Genomic DNA, 16,170 nt, shown 5'->3' with positions numbered 1-16,170 from the left:
AGAGGCTGGAGGCGCTACCAGGAGACAGGCCAGTACACCAGGAGACGTGGAGGAGGCCATAGGAGGGCAACAACCCAGCAGCAGGACCGCTACCTCCGCCTTTGTGCAAGAAGGAACAGGAGGAGCACTGCCAGAGCCCTGCAAAATGACCTCCAGCAGGCCACAAATGTGCATGTGTCTGCACAAACGGTTAGAAACCGACTCCATGAGGATGGTATGAGGGCCCGACGTCCACAGATGGGGGTTGTGCTCACAGCCCCAACACCGTGCAGGACGCTTGGCATTTGCCAGAGAACACCAGGATTGGCAAATTCGCCACTGGCGCCTTGTGCTCTTCACAGATGAAAGCAGGTTCACACTGAGCACATGTGACAGACGTGACAGAGTCTGGAGACGCCGTGGAGAGCAGTCTGCTGCCTGCAACATCCTTCAGCATGACCGGTTTGGCAGTGGGTCAGTAATGGTGTGGGGTGGCATTTCTTTGGAGGGCCGCACAGCCCTCCATGTGCTCACCAGAGGTAGCGTGACTGCCATTAGGTACTGAGATGAGATCCTCAGACCCCTTGAGACCATATGCTGGTGCGGTTGGCCCTGGGTTCCTCCTAATGCAGGACAATGCTAGACCTCATGTGGCTTGGAGTGTGTCAGCAGTTCCTGCAAGATGAAGGCATTGAAGCTATGGACTGGCCCGCCCGTTCCCCAGACCTGAATCCAATTGAGCACATCTGGGACATCATGTCTCGCTCCATCCACCAACGTCACGTTGCACCACAGACTGTCCAGGAGTTGGCGGATGCTTTAGTCCAKGTCTGGGAGGAGATCYCTCWGGAGACCATCCGCCACCTCATCAGGAGCATGCCCAGGCGTTGTAGGGAGGTCATACAGGCACGTGGAGGCCACACACACAATACTGAGCCTCATTTTGACTTGTTTTGAGGACATTACATTGAAGTTGGATCAGCCTGTAGTGTTTTTTCACTTTAATTTTGTGTGTGGCTCCAAATCCAGGCCTCCATTGGTTAATAAATTTGATTTCCATTGAAGATTTTTGTTGTCAGCACATTCAACTTTGTACAGAACAAAGTATTCAATATTTCATTCATTCAGATCTAGGATGTTATTTGAGTGTTCCCTTTTTTTTTTAGCAGTGTAGTTTTGCAGAATTGTGCAATACCTTATTTTTTTTCTACTTTTTGCATCTTTGAAAAAAAAATGTAGTTTTAGCTCTTTTTGAACCAACCTTTGCACAATGTGAGTTGTAAATAGCAGCAAAGATGTTTAAAAGCAAAGCAGAGTGGGTTTTTGCTAGACTAAAAATTATTTTTTATCCAAATGTGTGAAATTTGGGAAACCAATAATACTGCATTTTGTTGAAGATGCAAAAGGGAATGGAAAAAAAAAGGAAATTGAATTAAGTTTTATTCTGGTTAACACATTCACTTGACCAATACATCTGCATAGGATGGTATTTTACGAGTGAATTTTTTTTAGTAAACACTTATCCCAGCATGCTAAAGCAGACGAATAAATCACTGGTTTTCATACAAAACCTAACATGAATGCTTTCTAAATAATGTTCCAATGTGTGTTCCATTTAATCTTAAGGCAACACAACCTAAACAAAAAAACAAAATTTTACTTCCAGAGCTCAGTAAGGTGTTTTCCTATCACACAAAACTGTGTAAAAATATAGTTTGAATGTATGTAAATTACATTGCAACAAATACCAGACAATTTAATTTTTCATCTCACCCAAATATACGTTTTTAGTACAGGCAACATTCAGGGGACTTACTGTTAAAGGCATGTTCAACACAAATTACAAATTTTGATAAGTTAACACACGTTTGGCTTCTAATTTTGCAACCGAGACTGAGCATGTTTAGTGTTTCACATTAATTTCCTAAACCACATTTTTAACTATTCAAAACATGAATTATTCCATCTACAAATTTCTAATTTAAAGACCTGACACTTTGTAATGAAGACGGTGAAGTACATTTGTCTTTTCTGATGCATCTTTATTACCGCTCCACACATTTTAAGGATACAAACCTTGAGGGGAAGAAAAAAAAAAATCAAAATCAAAATACATGGCTTGAAATGCAAATTTACACTTAAGACCTGTTACCCTACGTGGGTTATACTGAGTTTAAGTGTGAAGCTTCTATTAATTGCTGTAGTGTGCTATGAAGTGCATAAGTCATGTCAAATTTCATGGATTTAACTTACATTTTTAGAAATATTCAAAAAAATTTCATAATTTTTTTTTTTTAACCTTAAATCAATGTATCAGAACTAAACCAAAACACACTCAAGACGTTGCACACCCTTGTATGTTTACTAACATCAAGAACAAGAAGCTACATCACCAAACATGTAAACGAATTTTGATTATTAAGTAGTTATGGAATATTTTACAGACTCAAAAGGCTAATGAATGGCAGGGATTAAATTCAAACCTAAAATGTACACTGTGACAAAGCTAATTTATAACCAGCGGCAAGCTAAAAGAACTTCTAAAGTTTTTCTAAAACAGCTTACGAATTTGCCCCCCAGTGCCTTAGACTCTGCAAAGTGAAAATTATATGAAATTATGAAAGGAATAAAAAATAATAAAAATGAACTCTGGTTTTATACACACAATTTTCATGAGTGACCTTCAGTCAGTTAAATCCAGATGGCATTTGGCAGTCAGCGCATCGACCGCTGTTGACTTTGGGTGTCCGATCAGAATGCGATGAATCCTCCTACGGTGATTCTTGAGTGACTTGAGGCTCCGGTACGTTCCCTGACACACGTCGCAGCGGAACGAGTCGGACTGCTTGTGAGTGACCAGGTGTTTCTGCAGACTGTCCATAGTGCCGAACCAGCGAAGACAAACAGGGCAGCGGACGGGCTTGATGGCAGGTTTGCATGCTCCGTTCCTCTGGTGGAACACAAGGCTGATGCTATTGGGGAAGTCAGAGTTGCAGTGAGAGCAGTGGAAGGTTTTGGGTGGATTTGTGGGGGGGTTTATGGCCCGCATGCCTTTGCAGCGATTCCAGGATATGTGCCTACGAAGGGAACAGCGGGTGGCAAAACTATTCCCGCACCGGGTGCACACAATCCGCTGCCCCTTTTTTACAGAGAGCAGGTGTAGATGTTGGGATGGCTCTGAGCGTGTTGGTTTTTGCGGTGGTGGAAGCACTGACTGGGTGGGCTGTGGCTGCTGCAGTCTCAGTAAAAGAGGCTGTGATCGGTGTCCCTTTGCCAGTTTGTGCTGAGGATGCATGTGGATTTGCAGGTGAACTTCATAATCAGCCCAGGAATTAACGGTCTCTCCGCAGGTTGGGCATGTGTAAGACTCTTGTGCATGCTTCTGTAGATGCTCCAGGAGAAGCCTCGGGGATGTAAATCCCACCCCACACTCGCATGTCACCCTCCTTGGGAGCACAGATGGCAGAGACATGATGCCCCAATTTCCGGCACTGTTCTCCTCCTGGATCTGACCATCAGCTGGCGCATCGCCTTGCAAGTCCTGCAGCATGGTCCCTCCATCCAGACCAGACATTGTTCGCTTCAGCTGACATCTCTTCCTGTGGGTCATCATGTTGTCTTTGCGGTTGAAGGCCCTCCCACAGACAAAGCAAGAAAACATTGGTTTCGTGTTAGTGGTGTTTAGAGGTGTGGCACGGTGAGGCTGACTCTGAGCTACAGTCCCAAACCCAGGTGGCCTAACTCCACACAGTAGCAGGTGGCGTCTCAAAGTTGACGCTTTACTGTAGGTTTTGTGACACCTGCTACAAGGGTAACGCCTTACTCCTTCTCTGACAAAGTAGGGCAGTGCATGGGGGGGTATCTCTGTGTGTTCGACAGATCCAGACTGAGTCAGGTGTCTGTTGTTGACAAGTTTGTTGGTGGAACTGAATACCTGAATCTCATCGTCTAAGGGAATTGTCCACTGCCCCTCATTGACATTTTCCCCGTTACTCTCCACCATTTTCCAGTTTTCATCTTCTTCCTCGAGGGAAGCCAGTGAAGGGTCCTGAAGTGAATCGATCATGGAGGCTTTTAAGGAAAACGGGGGGAAAGTTTTTGCAGGAGGCATCCAAGCAAACTGTGAAATTGCAGACATCCCTGAATCTTGAGAAGTTCCCTCAACTTTGATGTGAGCACCAGCGTCAGTTCCCACACAGACTGTCTTCAACCTTACATTTGCATCCTCGACTCTTGCCATCTGGGCACCAAGTTTTGATCTCAGCGTTGACGAAGTACTCACCTCACCCTGGAAGCCCGACCCAGCACCGTGACACCTGTGTGTTTTAAGGTTCCACCTTCGAGCATAGCTGTTTTTGCACAATGGACAGAAGTAAACCTTTTTGGCGTTGCTCAGACTATGAAATGGCACAATTTTGGAGCCAAAGGGCGATTTGTTTTGAAGATTCTTTGCTGGCCAGTTGTTTCTCATCTGAATGCAGACGTGATTGTCGGAAAAAGGCAGTCGTCCAATAATGAGCTGTTTGCAACGGCGGCAACATTTAATCCTTTCTTTTTTGTGCAAAAAATGATGCTCCGTCAATCTGTCCAAGTTTGGAAAGACCTTACGACAGCGGCCGCATTGATATCTTCCATAAAGCCCTTTTAAAGTTGGATCCATGAGCTTTTGGCGGGTCTCCAGAACCACAACAGGAGACATAGTCTTAGTAAGAGAGACAACTCTCTTCCTACTTGCAGCCAGAACCTTGCTGATGGGTGGGGCCTTTGTCTTTATTCCAGGTTTAACAAGCAGTCGCCTCATCTGGACAATGGAGAGATCGTTGTTCTGAGACGCTTCGGCTTTAGCTACTGGGCTTATATCGATAGGAATGTCTTCTTGCTTTGGGATGACGTTGTGTTTGCTTTCATTCTCAGAATCGGAAGACGGCAAGCGGTTCTGATACGCAGAAGCCAGCAGCTTCATGAGGATGTTGTTTTTTTGCACATTTTCCAGCTGATCAGAGAGCGAGACAGAATTGGTGTTCTCCTCCAAATCCATGTCTTCTGTGCTCTCTGGCAAAGGCTCTCCTGTGGTAGACATGCCCTCAATTGGTTTCACACTGACATCTTGAGGGGGTGTGTGCTGGCCATGAGGAGGGGTTACCATGGCAACGCTGTCTTCCAAGGCCACATCTCTTGAAAGTGTATTTGATGTGGGTACCTCAGAGCCTGAGGACTTGGAAGTGGAGGGGGAGCTGAGGTCTAAACCTGCCTCTAGAACGGGGGCGAATGATGTCTGTTGGGCTGAAAAGACATGATTATTCTCCGTTCCACCAGGCAGGGAAACATTATCCTCCACAGACTGCTGTCGCTGACGGACATGTGAACGTTTATGCTCCAGCATGAGATGGAAGTCTAGAAATTCGTCCCCACAATCACAAATGTAGAAAGAATTTGCAGGGCTGTCAGGCAGATGAGCCAATGAAGCAGGCTTTCCTGTAGCTGGGACATCATTCGTAACCTGGCTTTCCACCACACTGTTAGGTCGTGCTGGAGGGGCGGTAGAGCTCTTGGGCTCAGTAGTCGCATGAGTAGCCTGATGTACCAGAAGGGAGGCTAATCCATTGAAGGTGTCTGAACATGCCATGCAGCGATACACTTTGGGCGTTGAAGAATTTCCCTGCAACCCCAGCATTGTGGCGGTGAAATGTCACAATGCAAAGCGTGGTCTTCTGGTCAAGCTCTTGGGATTTCTATAAATCAGACACAAACGCACACAAATTAATGTCACCAACACAAAACAGATATATTTTAGAGTGAAAATATGTTCAATGCCAACCCCAAATTGATCATTTAATTCATTTTTTGTCCATAAAAAGTATAATTATGTGAACCAAAAATTACAAGTTAAAAAATATTCTATACATGTAACAAAGAAGAAGCTGGACATTGCAAATATTACAAAAAAAAGAAGAAAAACAGTGGATTCATTTGGATTTCATTTTCAAAAAAGGTATAATAAACAATAATGTCATTACAATCAGGGAAACCAGTAAGCACGTCATCTTCACTACATGAAATTTATAAACAAATAAAAGCTGCTATGATCCCTCTGCTTTGGCAGGCCTTCAGGGTGCATTGGCTACATTTTCTTCAACACCTGACCTCACAGAGCACCTGAGGCAGAAGATGGTTTCCGACCTAAAGAGACAGCTGTGCCAGATTGCCATCAGCAGAGTCACCAGATTCCTTTTTTCTTTTCTTTTTTTTTAACAGAAATTATACTCTGCAGCTGTAGATTCTAACCAGATGTCTACAAAGACAAAAAGGTTGGTTTTGAGTTCATTCTTGTCACTAATGATGAAAAAAATTATACTGTAAAGCCTCGCGTCCTGCTTAGCTGTGGGGTTTGCTGCTGAACAACATACTATTATGTCCATACTTTTTCAGAACATGTTTTGCATTCAAGTTTCACTAAAGTTGATCAGTTATTGTGTAATTTTAATAATATTGAAAAAAAGATTATATTAAATGTCGTGGTTTTAGTTTGTAAAAGACCCCCCCCGACAGTGAATCTGTCATAAAGAGCGACCACAGATCTATGGCTGCACAATATATTCTGAATAAATTGTAGCAATATCAGCGTATCCCGTATTCACATCAGAAAGAAGTTCTGTAATTGTTAGATGATCTATTCCAACTGAACATGCATTTTACATACCAATAATACACCTGATATTGTGATCTTGTAGTATTATAATGCCTTAACATGGACTGATTCAATCATGATACACATGTTTTTGTTTCCGGCAACCCCTCTTTCAAGAAAAACGTCACAAAAGCTGTCAAGTCGTCAGAGCTTTCTGCAGCTTGAAGACAGGTTTTGTGGAATATACCTTCAGGTATGTAACCATAGATTAATTGCAAAATTTTAACGGCGCAGATAGGGGTTGGGTAATTTAGGTAAAAATATGAACAAAAACCTTTTATCACAGTAAAATCACAGCTTGAATTACATAAATCAGGCATAACATTTGTTCTCTGACACTAAAACATTGACAGTAGATTATCAGAGTCTTGCAACTAGCCAGGCAGGGCCTCCAATGTCCAAGCAGTCCACACCTTAGACTCAAGCTCATTGTTTAGTGGTAGGGTCCATTGTCCTGCCAGAAAGCACCGCATAGCAGCTGCAGTATTGGAGATGTTCTGACCCAGCCACTAATCCTGTGGTCTGTGCTTTGTGTCTGCTTCACAATGACGCCGAAATGTCCACTTGCCTTCTAATACATCCCATCCAGAATTACGCAACAGGATGCCAGGAATATATAATGACGATCATGTTTACATCAGTATAGCTATGAGGCTGTTAATTTAGGACAATGTCAAGCAATAATACAAGAAGATATGGCACATGACTATGCCACCAAATTCAGACCAAACCAGTGCATTACATGCATCAATGATACAGCTGCAGTGGGACTCCTTGGGATGAGAATGAAACGACAAGAAAAGTACTTTTGGAGGTGGTGTGCAGGCCAAGCATCACATCCCTTATTAGCAGTTTTAGGAAAAAGGCTAAATATCTCCATTGAGCATCAGCAACTCCCCTATAAAAAGATGATCAGTGGTACAGCAGTGCTAAATGTCTAGTAGTCCACATGAATGATGAAGAAAGCTCTGCAGCGAGAACAACTCCTCGGGAGGGCAAGGCAGGAGGAAATTCCCCTCCTCCATCCTCACCACAGCAGTCTTCAGAGCCTCCCCTACAAGCTGCTTCCCATCTTGGCAACAGAAACTGCAGTCTAGCTCAGAGGAAGGCTACAACGATCAGTGAGGACGGCTAGAGAGTCACCAGGGTCTCAGTCCCTTCGGTGGTGACCATTTTGAAGGAGGAATACTAAAAGGGAGCCTACTGAATCATGACCGACTAGTCAGAGTGCCACCGAGTCGTGGGTTTAATCTACCATCTGGGAGAAGATATCGCTCGACTGAATTGAGACCGACTAGAATGTGGAGAAAGCGTCACGAGACACAAAGCCGCTGAAATATTTGCAACATTTAAATTAAACTACACGACTTGTCGTCATTCTGCACAAAGTTAGAGCAGCTTTATGTTTAAGATATTTTAATAACCTATTAGGTCAAAATGTCACGGGAGTACTCTGTTCTATTATTTCATCTTTATTATAGTTCATATTCCTGAAAGAAAAATAATATTTTTAAATCAAGTTTTATTTAAAGTGACATAGCATTACATAAACAAAAGTTAAGGAACAATCCATTTTTTAATGTAATAACTTTAAAGAAATGTCATATTAATATTTTTGTGCACTACAATTATTTTTCCTTGTTTTAATCATTGAGCTGCTTTACTACATGGCATTAGGACAGCACATTATGTCATCGCTGTTTGGAGCGCTAGAATTTTTGGCTAATACATTCCAACTGTTATATTCCTGGATTGTTTATGCTAATGTAATATTTATCTAGTTGGACAGATTCTCACGACAGCAGATGCTCAAACTGGACACAAATGACCTTGTCCTGAATGCTAAAGGCCACAGAGTTATGGGAGCACAGATCAGAAAGAGAAGAAGGAAGACAACTGTCACATACCATGACAAATATCATCATCGCAATATTATTGCCACGGCAAGACTTTCTAATATGCAGCTGATAAGTGTCTGAAGAGTGAGGTCTGGAGAGAAATCCTAGTTTCCCCACATACACACATGCTGAAAATCATATGCGACTCCATGAGAGCTGTAATCAAAACTGGAAAGATGGCGGATTAGAGTACGTAAGAGCCAGCATGTAGCAAGATATCAGGATTTCCTTTAAAGAAAAGGCAGGGAAGTTTTGAGCAACTATGAGAAAGCTTAGAGAGAATGTAAAAAAAAAGAAAAAAATCTCTGTTTAAGGCCGCATATCAGATGAAATCAATAGGATGCTTGGTTGGTTGATTGTTCAATCTTGAGGGAAAACTTGCAGAAGTTTATATCCAACAAAAAATTAAGAAATTATACATCAAAGCAAGTGTCTGTAGCCCTTATGTTTTCTTTCATAAAGTCAGAACCCTGGGTATACACTAATGAATCTGTCAGTTCAAAGAAGCTATTTTTTCCTCATTAGTAATCAACAGCTCTAATACAAAAAAAAAAAAACTTTGTTTGCATCAAGACCGAAGATTCACATTTTCTTTGGTTAGTAAATGAATTAAACAGCTTATTCACCAACGGTTTTCATTTTGCATTCAGTAAGCTTTGAATGCACCGAGGATGTATTGCAGTGGTCTCAAACTGCATTCGTCGAGGGCCGGAGTCCTGCAACTTTTACATGCGTCCCTTGTCCTACACACTTTAATTAAATGGTAAAAGTGATTCACTCTACAGGGCTCTGCCACTGAGCTTATATTGGAGCCAGGTGTGCTGAAGCAGAGAGACGGATAAAATTTGGAATATGAGAACACTGCCTTAAACAATTCATGTCATCATAAAAGCCAGAGAAGGGCCAAGAAAGAACTGACGACATTTCTTGCTTCATGGTACAATTTCTATACTTCAGGATTGACGTACAGAATGCAAATATTCTAATATTTTGGCAGCAAAGTAAATCTGACTACTAAGAGATGTGATTTTATTTTTACCAGGAGGTTTGTGAAGGGCGTCGGAAATCTTATGGACAGAAACTGTCAATCCATTGGGATCTGCAGTTGATCTGTGCATAAAAGACCAACAGCAAAATAAAAAAAAAAAGAGAAATGAGCCAGCTTCACCTACAAAACACGGTGGCTGCCTTCACTCTTCCTCAAGGTGAGCAAATCATGTCTTTTTCTGTTGCATTTCACTTTTGCTGTTAAGATGTAATGCTTATGAACTTTTTTGTTCTAATTCATTATTCTCATATGTCAGAGAGAAACATTGAATAAAGTCTTCATCTTCATTTCAAGCCCTTAAACACCAAATCCAAATAATTTCACTTTCAATTATTTCTTTCCAGCTTATGTCAGCTTAGATGAACAAGTTCCAAAGAAAAGTATTCAAAACCCATAAACCGCAAAATATTTATACGATAGATCAACGAAACCCTGTGCATTACGTGAAACTGGGGAAGAATGACACACTGTTTTAAAGTTATTCAATATATACAAGTACAAACTGTGCATTTGTAATTATGCTGAGTTTCTAATGTGTAAAATAGCGAGACTGCAACATTGCAAGTCTTTAAGGGTCAACACTAGCTTTGCACATCTGCAGACTGAAAGTTTTGCTTTTTCTTTTAGGGTCACTGTTCTGCTGAAAGGTCAAACCTCACCATAGCTTCAAGTGATGATGCAGCTTCAACCGTGCATCATCATGGTATGTTCAGGGTGGTGTGAGCCATAAGTTTTCAATCATAAGTAGCTTATTGGCTGCTTATGCCATTACAGCTATCCCTCCCCAGCATGACAGTTTAGGTTGAGGTATCAGTGCAGGGAGCTGAATACTTATTCAAACCACAATTTTCAGATTTCTTTTGAAAAACCATGTATTATTTATCTTCAACTTTACAATGATGTACTATATGGTGTTGGTCTATCACATAAATCCAGATCAAATACACTTAGCATTTGTTGATTAGTTAAGACAAAACGGTTTAGGGTAAAAAAAAAAAAAAACAACTAGTGCAAGTATTGGAAGTAATGGTATATTAACACACCTCGGAGCAACTTGTGCAGAAGGGAAGTTCATAATCAAGCTTAAAGCGTAAGCATTCATTAGTTAAATTAGTTTAAAATCAGCTGAGAAGATATCTAGATGTTCGCATTTCTGTTTCAGAAGTCTATGCTAATTCACAAGTAAGCAGGTCAGCGAGTCACGGTGAGCAGAAACAACACATCGGTGCTGCTTAATAAATAAACAGTGCCGAGCAGCAAGGTTAGCTGGCTAATTATTGTAATACCCCCTGGAGGACCGAGGTAACAGGTTTCCACAGGTACGTTTCAACGTATCACAAAATGTGATATGTAAATAAAATGCCGACTTGTCCTGTTTAAGTTGAAGAGCTGCTAAAAATATGCTCCGTTTTCTCTGCGGCAATTGTTTAGGTTAGCATCTAGCCTTCAGGGTAGGTTGTCCTCCAACATCTCGGACGGGCTGCTAGAGTGAAGGCTAACCACGGGGAGGACGAGGCTGACCACGTTCTGGAGGAGGCCTGAGAGGGAGGAAACAACCAGCGGTGGAGAGCTACGGAGCTCCACGACCAGAGCAACCGCCCGTTCGCACCCAAACATACTCACCAGCTACTCGGAAAGGAGAGTTTTCTGTCGAAAAACAACCACGAAGGCAGCGAGGGAGAGGAGTAATGGGCTCGGCAGACATCTAGCCATGCGAAGCCTGGTCTCTCTGGGGAAGCACCGCGACTGTGGCAGCTGGGCTCTGTACTGAACAAACGTGATGCTGTGCCAGGAGGAAGATCACCGAGCCCTGGAGCTCATACCGCTCCTGCAGAAGGCGCGGAATACTGCGCACTGCGCATGCGTACTGGACGGCATTTGTATCCGAGCCCACAGTGAATTTGACAGGTCAAGTGAGCAGGAGCGGTCATTGCATTTTACCGCTGGGGGGGCAAGGAATAGACAAAGGCACACAAACCTCCCCCAACCAACCCCCGCCGCCTTCTGTCCTCCTCCCCCCCCATGTCAGTGCTAGAGTCAGCTCTTAAAGGGATAGATCAGGATTTTTTGTTTTTAAATGAGTTGTATGAAATAGTTAATAATTTCCCAGGTAGATTGTGTGTTTGTTTTAGTGTAAATACAAATTAGTTGGGCCCAAATGTAGATGGAAAGGTGTAAACAATCCTTTAAAGTCTTTGCTCAACTCCAATATTGCTGCGACATTGTGAGGAGCATTTTTGTTCAAACTTAAGCAAAAAGTTGCACAAGGTAGTTCTGTAGGGAACAGCTTTGTGTTGTGTGTCTCTGTGGTCTGCTGTGATACTGTAAAGCATTATAAGCACAAAGATAGTTAGTTTTCACAACTGTTTGTAAATAAAAAAACAGAATATGTCATCCACAGCAAATAAGGCAGTCACTGGCAAAACTTTAGATATTTAGATAGTTCACAATGTTATGGACGACTGGCTGTCTATTCATCCATCCATACATCCATCCATCACAGGACAACAAAAAGACAAATAACCATTCATGGACACACTCCGAAAATCAACTTTGGCAGGAAGCTGGAGTACCTGGAGAAAAATCATTCACAAGAAAATATGTTATTTTTTTGCTGAATAACTCCAGACTATCAATTAAATCCAAAACCTTCTTCCTGCAAGGCCCCAATGCTGACAACTGCACCACCATGTCACTCATTGTGTTTAAAATGAATAGCAATAATAACAGTGCATCCGGAAAATATTTGCAACCCTTTGCTAATTCCACATTTTGTTAAGTTACAGTCTTGTCCAAACTAGTTTTAAATTATACATACAAATACCCTGTTATGACAATGTGGATATTTTTTGGGGGGGCTTTTTGCAAATTTATTGAAAATAGGGAATCAAGAAATCACATTAACATAAATATTTGACCAATCAGTATGATAGCTTTGCCAGATAAAAGCCACTTTTTAATAAAAAAGCACATGGCAGCCTGTCTGGAGTTTGCCAACAGGCACCTGAGACAAAGATTGAACTCTGTGGTGTATTTGCCAGCCATCAAGTTTGAAGAAAACCAGGCCAACACCATTCCTACAGTGAAGCATGGTGGTGGCAGCATCATGCTATTGGATTTTAATTTTTTTTTTTGCAACAGTAGAAACTGGCAGACTAGTGAGGAAGAGGGAAAGATGAATGTACAGAAACATTCTGGATGTGAACTTGCTCCAGAGCACCTTGACCTTACACTGGGGCAATAATTAATTTTTCAGCAGGACAACGACCCAAAACATATGACCAAGATCTCAAAGGAGTGGCTTCAGAACCACTGTGTGAACGTTCTGGAGTGAAGAGTCCAGACTAGAATTTCATTGAACATCTTTGGAGAGATCAGAAAACACAGACATCTCCCATCCAACCTGTTGGAGCTTAAGAACTGCAAAGAAAAATGGGTGAAACTGCCTAAAGATAGTTGAGCTAAGCAGGTTGCAGCATATTCGGAAAGAGTTGAGTCTGTAATTGTTGTTAAATGTGCATCAACAAAGTATTAAACAAAGGCTGTGAATACTTAGGTATGTTGGTTTACTTGGTTTTCTGTTTTTAATTAATTTGCAAAAATCTCAAAACCCTTTTCCCACATTGTCATACTGAGATGTCTGTGTGTATAAGTTTGAGGAAGTAGATTATTAAATACAAGATGGAATAACATAAAATGAAGTAGAAAATTAAGCGGTGATTACTTTGTAGACGCTTTGTACAACAGTCAGTGAAGCGATGTTGTATAGTGCTTTTAATATTCATTCACACCGCTAATCACCAAAAAAAAAAGTTGCACACAGAAATATTAAACAATAAACAAAAAAGAAAACTGAGTTGCAGAGTCTGGGTTGTGGGTGACGTTGGCTGGGTTGATTAATTCAAGGAGGCTCTACAGCAGAAGCCATTGCAGCTGGTGGGACTCTGCACAGTCCTCAGGAACCAATCTTTTTCCTGCAATCAAGAACTCTCACACAGATACACACACACAGAGAGAGAAAGAGAGGCTCCAGGCAGGAAAGGAGGATAAAACAACTACATCTTCCCAGTGTGTAATCAGTGCAATCAAGGCTGGATTCATTTCGGATGTGGGTGAAATAAAAATAGATACAAGATTGAGAACTCTGATGAAGGATTGACAGGTATGGTAGACAAATAATGGAACTTGGGTATAAGAAAACTAGGTAGGTAGAAAGGTTATATCTGAGATGCGAAAGAGGCAATGCCAAAGCAGAGGCAAGTGGCACTTTGGTGTGCAGATCTGTTGCGTGATGTGTGGAAGGTTGCATTTTGAGGTCTGAACAGGTGAAATACTTAGCAGTATCTTTTGCGATCATAAACAATGAGCTGTGGTGACTGAAGAGGAATAACAGCAGTATAAGTAATTGGGGTTTGAGGTGATGCAAGAACACAAATAATACAATTCTAAAATGAAAGAAAATGACACATCATTTTAAATGTTTTTTTTCCTCCAAATATCTAAAAGTATGGCAAAGATCTGTGACCAATCCGCTTTAAGTGAATATATGATAGAATGAGCGAAACGAAGACAACAAAGGAGATTTATGGATATGGTGAAAGAGGACGTGGACTTGGTTGAAGTGAGGGCAGGGGATGCAGAGGCTAGGACTAAATGGAGACAGATGATTCACTGTGGCAACCCCTGAAGGGAAAAGCCAAAAGAGAAGAAGAATACAGCTGGAAGTATTTTATGGTATGTTCCTACAGGGTTTGTACATCTGGAGAGCAAATTTTTTTGCTCACTCAACTTTGCAAAAATAACTAAATTACTGAATGGAGAGCATCTGTGAGCAGGAATGTTCAAATCTTGCAACAGCGTCTCCCCATTGTATTTATAGTTTGTGCTTCTGTACTTCGTCTGAACCAGACTTAGACATACGTTTGACTCGATCTAAACTATTCCACTGGCTGTATGTTCATCGTCAGTGTCCTCCTTGGATCCATACCTCAACCCTTTGCTCCAGTTGTTTGCAGGCTCGATTTGGTTTTTCTTCCATGGTTCCCCTTTGCTCATCCGTCAATGTTGAGCAGCTTCTCTACATTTCCATAGAGAAGTAATCCCACGGCATTACACTGAAACCAATTTTCGCAAACTCTATGGAAAATTGGTGGAGCCCCACCAATTCATTGTTAAGTATCTGTGTATTTACCAATTTATAGATTTTTCAAATCCCTTGTCTGCAGGTTATCAGAATCCATAGAGAATCTATCTAGCTGGTTTATTGGAGAAGATCTGCCTGGATTCCAACAGCCTATATTCCCATCTCACTTCCTTCCATATCACCTGAATCAGATAGGTCCCACAGAAGACATGCATTAAACGGCTGCTCTTCTCATCTCACAACTGGCTCTTGGAGCTGATCCAGGTTTATTTTAGCCACTTTGACTAGTCCCATGGATGTTATTTTATATCTTAGAAATTGGGCTAAGAGGAATCCAGACAAACCTTCCTTATTGTTGTAGAATCATTCACCATAGCTGACTTACCATCAAAAAAACACATGAAGTAAGATGATTCATTAAGTCCAATGTCCACACATCTTCTAAGCTTTTTCCATGCTCAATTTATTACTAATGCTTTGCAGCATAATTCAGAAGCATCAATCAAGATAACATCAAGTCAAATGAATAAGTAGAATCAGCTTTAATCTAAGACACCTTTCCCTAACTCTGAAACTGAGAGAGCTAAAAAAAAGACTTTGATAGACGGAGGATTTGAACCCCAATACAGGCCTGATGATGAGCGAACCCCAGCAGTGAGAGCACAAGGAACAACAGGCTGAAGCCACGCAGAGGTCCTCAGGGGAGTCTGTCAACGGTCCCCATTTAGCTAGTTGATGGCAGCCACCTTCTCTGGACTAATGAGTTTTTCCTCTCGTCTTGGATATGGGACCTCCAGGCCTCAGCTGATGGCAGAGGTCCAATTTAGAACGGCAGTCATTCGGAATTCTTGGGGGTTATTTCCTCAGACACGAAACAGCCCTCTGCAGCTCATAGATCCTCTTCAGCTTGTTCTTAGGCCTTTGGTCCGTCTAGACATGAGCAAGGTTCACTGCTTGGAAGGAAAGCCCAAAGTTTCTCATCTTGGTGGTAGACTTTATGGGCTTGTTCAGCTACTGACGCCATTAACTTCGTCGATCACAGCTCCATAAAAGGAGAGGGAAGTAAACTTTATCTTTGCCCAACCTGAATTAGCCATCAGACCTGCATTACATGGAGTTCTCTGTACTGCTTGGGGAAGTCTTGACCTGACGTTGATTAAAGGTGATTAAAGTACACCCAAAAACAACACCTGACCACATGAGTACTTGGGAAGGTACTGAAAGTTTGCGCTGACTAGTTAATAGACATGCATTGACTTCTGTCTAGTGTTATGTGTCTTGTTTGTGTGTAAAAGCCTTAAGCAGAGCTTGTAGTCTTAATCACAAAGTGACTTGAGAATCTAAGAAAGGATCTGGTGAGTGGATTTGAGGTATGCTCCAAAAAGGTTGTTTGAGCTCAAAAAAGTACAGGAAA

General features: G+C 41.8%; 1 protein-coding gene across 1 annotated transcript; it reads right to left on the bottom strand.

Annotated features, from left to right (window-relative positions):
- Window positions 1-1,406: 1,406 nt before the first annotated feature.
- Window positions 1,407-13,365, bottom strand: LOC103478470 (zinc finger protein 425). The gene is made up of 2 exons (XM_008432360.2): window positions 11,237-13,365; window positions 1,407-5,711 (listed from the first exon to the last, which is right to left on the bottom strand). The coding sequence occupies exon 2, from the start codon at window positions 5,651-5,653 to the stop codon at window positions 2,663-2,665; it is 2,991 nt and encodes a 996-aa protein (XP_008430582.1). The 5' UTR covers window positions 5,654-5,711; window positions 11,237-13,365; the 3' UTR covers window positions 1,407-2,662.
- Between the last annotated feature and the right edge of the window lie 2,805 nt (window positions 13,366-16,170).

Source organism: Poecilia reticulata, linkage group LG16 (genome assembly GCF_000633615.1).
Source record: "Poecilia reticulata strain Guanapo linkage group LG16, Guppy_female_1.0+MT, whole genome shotgun sequence".
In the NCBI taxonomy this organism is placed as follows: domain Eukaryota; kingdom Metazoa; phylum Chordata; class Actinopteri; order Cyprinodontiformes; family Poeciliidae; genus Poecilia; species Poecilia reticulata.
Note: the sequence above shows the minus strand (reverse complement) of the source record. Positions and strands in the feature narration are given on the sequence as shown.

Coding starts and splice junctions, on each gene's coding strand:
- LOC103478470 (XM_008432360.2), bottom strand. CDS start 5,653: ATGCTGGGGTTGCAGGGAAATTCTTCAACGCCCAAAGTGTATCGCTGC.